This window comes from Ipomoea triloba, chromosome 5 (assembly GCF_003576645.1).
Source record: "Ipomoea triloba cultivar NCNSP0323 chromosome 5, ASM357664v1".
Classification (NCBI taxonomy): Eukaryota; Viridiplantae; Streptophyta; class Magnoliopsida; order Solanales; family Convolvulaceae; genus Ipomoea; species Ipomoea triloba.
This window is the reverse complement of record NC_044920.1, coordinates 475,679-480,215: the sequence shown is the minus strand read 5'-3', so window position 1 is coordinate 480,215 and position 4,537 is coordinate 475,679. Positions and strand designations below refer to the sequence as shown.

Sequence of the window (4,537 nt, the reverse complement as noted above, 5' to 3'; positions counted from 1 at the left end):
ATGCGGTTTTCACATTATCCGTGTCATTATATATGCTCGGGAGCCGGGAGGGTTCTTATTTGAATTGTCTAGATTATTCATTTTATTTGATTAAAAAGTTATTAACGATGATTTGTTAGATTTACAAATGGAAACTGGAGAAATACAAATAAAATTATGTAAGGAATGAAATAATTCAAAAATGTACTCCAAGATATAAAAATATTTTATAGAAATCTTTTCATATTTTGGGGTCAAAAAACTATATAATTCATTTTGTGACTTTTGTTCTAATAAACCAAAATATATATATTTAAAAAAAAATTAACGCATAAAACACATTTACCCTTAAATTGTAGTTTAGTAATGATTAATGAATCGACTCGAAGAAGGGGCAAGAAAGTCAAGGAAACGTTATATGCTCAAAATCCAATATATCCACCACGTACAAACAAACCTTTTGTAACTGAAGCCCATGTCAGTGATGAATCACCTCCTTTGACCGTACATTAACACCCCCAAAACATCGTATCTCCCTTTCGTACGATGTCGTATAGTATAAAGCCGGAAGGACACAGTACAGCGGTCGTCCACGGCGGCGACGGCACTAGGGATCTGGTCAACGCAGTTTGACCAAACTTAGATGTTAAAACGGGACAACGAATCGGGGCATTTTCGTACTTTCTCCCTCCCTCTTCCCTTCTTATATAATCCCTTCCGCTTCTTCTGTATCTCTTTGGAGTAGAAACTCAGTCAGTATAATACAGAGAGAGAGAGAGAGAGAGATGAGAACGCGAAGGGGACAGTTTTTTTCGGAAATGGATTTGTCTGTAGAGAGAAGAGTTGTCAAGAGACGGAAAAGTCGCGCCGCCGCCGCCGCAGGCGGCGGCGGAGAACGTACTAGTGGTCGGAAAAGACCGTGGTTGTCGATTGATGATGTCGGAAAAGTAGACTACTTTGATTCTTTGCCTGACGACATCGTACTCTCTATTCTGTCGAAACTGAGTTCTAATGCCGATTGCCCAGCGGATTTTATGACCGTTTTGATCACGTATGGTTCTGGAAAAATAGATTTTGAAAACGCCATGTTTTTATTATTGAAAAAGATTGTGTCTTTGGTTTTATTATTATTATTATTGATTTTTGGGATTTGGAATTTGATTGTAGATGTAAGAGGCTAAACGGGTTAGGGTTCCACCCGCTGGTGTTGTCGGCGGCTTCACCGAAAATGTTAGCCGTGAAAGCTCAGAACTGGTCGGTGTCGGCTCACCGGTTCCTGAAGCTTTGCGCCGATGCCGGAAACTTTGAAGCTTGCTACATTCTCGGCATGGTCTGTATATATATGTGTGTGTGTGTGTATTTTGCATGCAGATGAGATGTGAATACTGAGATTATTTGGGTTTTTTTTTGACGCAGATTCGGTTTTACTGTTATCGGAATCGGGGGAGCGGCGCCTCGCTTATGGCGAAGGCGGCGATTAACTCTCACGCGCCGGCGTTGTACTCGCTGGCGGTGATGCAGTTCAATGGAAGCGGCGGGTCGAAGACGGATAAGGACCTGCGAGCCGGCGTGGCTCTGTGCGCCCGCGCCGCTTCGGTTGGCCACGTGGACGCGCTGCGGGAGCTGGGCCACTGTTTCCAGGACGGCTACGGCGTGAAGCGGAACGTGCCGGAGGGGCGCCGGTTTCTGGTCCAAGCCAACGTTAGGGAAGTGGCTAACGTTTTGGCAACCACGCCGTCGGCTGTGCTCCACGGCGGCTCGTGGCTGGCGTGGAACCCGCTCCAGCACCACATGGGCGGCGGGACGAGCTGTCCGTTACTGAGCGATTTCGGGTGTAACGTCCCGTCCCCGGAGCCCCACCCGGCTAATAAATTCTTAACGGATTGGTTTAAATCCAAGGGCGGAATTCCGGGTCCGGGGCTCCGTCTCTGCTCCAACGTGGGTTGCGGGCGACCCGAATTGCGTAGGCACGAGTTCCGTCGCTGCTCCGTTTGCGGCTCCGTTAATTATTGCTCACGCGCTTGCCAGGCGATGCATTGGAGATCAGTCCACAAGTCGGAATGTGTGCCGGCGGAGCGGTGGCCCGATGCCGCACTCGAAATTCCGGCGGCGGACGTTATGGTTAACGGAAACGGCGAGGAAATTGGGATGTAAATCAATGGCAACGGAAGATCGACAATGACGGTGACGGTAACGGCACATGAGTCCTTTATAAAAAGGGGTAAGAAACGGAAATGAGAAAAATTTTGGGCGGAATATTCAATTTGTCATTTTCCATGGGCAATGTTTTGTATAAAGGAAGGAATTAATTTTTTTTAATCTTTAAATTAAATTTAAAATATTATATTTGTAGCCTTAAACTTTAGAATTTTTAGAAATGAAAGATCAATTAAAGATGATCTCTTTAGAGTTAAATCTTCTTCCTCTACATGTGGTATGATGATGCCTTCTCTTTTGGCTGTCATTTGAATGGGTAAATCTTTAAGTTGCCTCCCGACCAAATCATCCTAGATTCTTCATTTTACATGGGACTTTAATTTTGATTATATATATCACAAGAAATGTGGGACACCAAGGAATATAAGCACTATATGTGTTCTTACATGATATCTTTATTTATTATTTTAAAGATATATTGTAATCTAATGTTTAAAATCAGAAAATGTAACATCAAATGCGTCTATAACGTATTAGACGTGTGTATAGTGAAGTAAATATTAATTGTAACGGTACAATTAAGTGATTCAATAACTTATAGTTGATTCTATATATCTTTAGTTTGATAATTGTTGAAATATTAGGCTTTAATTTTGCTTATTGAGCCTAATCGTCATATTCTACTTAATGAACCTAATACTCATATATCGACCTAATGCATCGAGCCAAACCCAATAGCTTAAATATCATTATATTTGAGTTTTGATAATATTAAATATCTTTAAATGCTATGTATTGAGTTGGAACATACTAATATAGCATAATAGGTGAGGCATAACCTTGAAGCTATCATAAAATATTCATCAGCATCAAGTTGTGTACATGTAAGACAATAATATTAACACAAAATAAGTTTATAAGTTTTGTTTTGTGAGGCGCTACATCAACATCAAGTTGTGTACATGTAAGATAATAATACGAACCCAAAATAAGTTGCTTTGTCTGTGTCCTCGCACGGTGCAAGATTCGTCTAAGCACCAAAAAAGAAAAGTACCAATTTAGTTTTGTTGTAGGCACTTGTTTATTTGAGACTTATAGATCAGTAACAATAAGGCACATTTCACGATTTACTTTAATTTATTCATCAGTTTCCAAGACAAGAGTGATGATAATATAACCTTTAAGTTTGGAGTTAATACTTTTGCAACACAATATTATAAATATATAATAAAGAATATAATTTAAAAGTCAAACTAACTACACGATTGTTGACTTAAAACCTAATAAATTAAACATGAAATTGAAGAACCCATATGACAATTCCAAATCACATTAAACTTGGTACCTAGCTAGCTAGCTATATAGTAGAAGGGATCCGAAGTCATTGATGATGATTATGTTTCTCTAGTCTCTACAATGTGGTGCACTAGTTCACCTTTTTCTTTTGGGGGCATTAACGTTGTTGGTCAAATAAAGTCAGATTGGAGGAGGAGATTGACCAAAGATGGGGAAAAGAATGGATTAGAAAGGGGGCAAAGTGGGAGAGAGATGAGAGAGACCAATGCATTTTTGCAAGTGGAGAATTTTTATTTATTATTATTATTTTTTTTGGTGATGACCTTGATTATCCTCGATGAACACCTGTTTGGAAAAGGAAAGAAAATATTACATAAAATTACGGGAAAAAGTGAAAAGAGAAAAAAAAAACATATAAAAGAGAAAGAAAAGAAAAGAAAAGGGGAGGCATATATGTTAAGCAATGAAAGGGCATCAAAATATGTTCACATGGTAAACACTGAGCTCTACACTTATTTCTGTTTTTGTGTATGGCTTTATGGGTGGTCCAAATGACAGGTCCATTTAAGGGCAGCCTTGTTAGTTGGAGCTCCAAATGCATGCAACTAATTTGGTTGAGAAAGGAGAGGACAAATATATTTGGATAAACATGCATGGAGGAATTACAATATTAAATCATGATAAGATAATTTGTTAATAAAAGGGGTTTTAGTACTAAGAATATAATCACATTAGGGAGGAAAACTCATGTCTTTTTATTATCGGAAAGTGTTCAGATCAAAATGTTATTTCTAATCTCACTACCTGAGTAGTAGTGAATGCAAGTCAGATTGATTTTTCCATATGAGAAGGGGTTTGAACTCTCGACCCCTTTTAAGGGACAAGAGTGCATGACCACTCACGCCAACCAAGTTGGTTTGATACTTCATAATTAATATCAAATTTTTGTATTGGTTATTTTTTACAAGTTAAAGTAAAATAGCTTAAGCATTTAAGCCTCTACCACATACTTATTGACATTACAATAATGTACTTTTTTTTTTCAACTCACGTAACTAGCTTTGCGTTTACGTCTCAAGTTTTATTATTCTAATGCCATTGGTAA

The 4,537-nt window shown here is 38.8% G+C and overlaps 1 protein-coding gene across 1 annotated transcript; it reads left to right on the top strand.

Moving 5' to 3' along the window:
* Positions 1–590: 590 nt before the first annotated feature.
* LOC116019291 (F-box protein At1g67340-like) lies at positions 591–2,394 on the top strand. Its single transcript, XM_031259444.1, has 3 exons — positions 591–1,030; positions 1,147–1,309; positions 1,396–2,394. Exons 1-3 carry the CDS (start codon positions 765–767, stop codon positions 2,131–2,133), a joined length of 1,167 nt encoding a protein of 388 aa, XP_031115304.1. The 5' UTR covers positions 591–764; the 3' UTR covers positions 2,134–2,394.
* Positions 2,395–4,537: the final 2,143 nt, after the last annotated feature.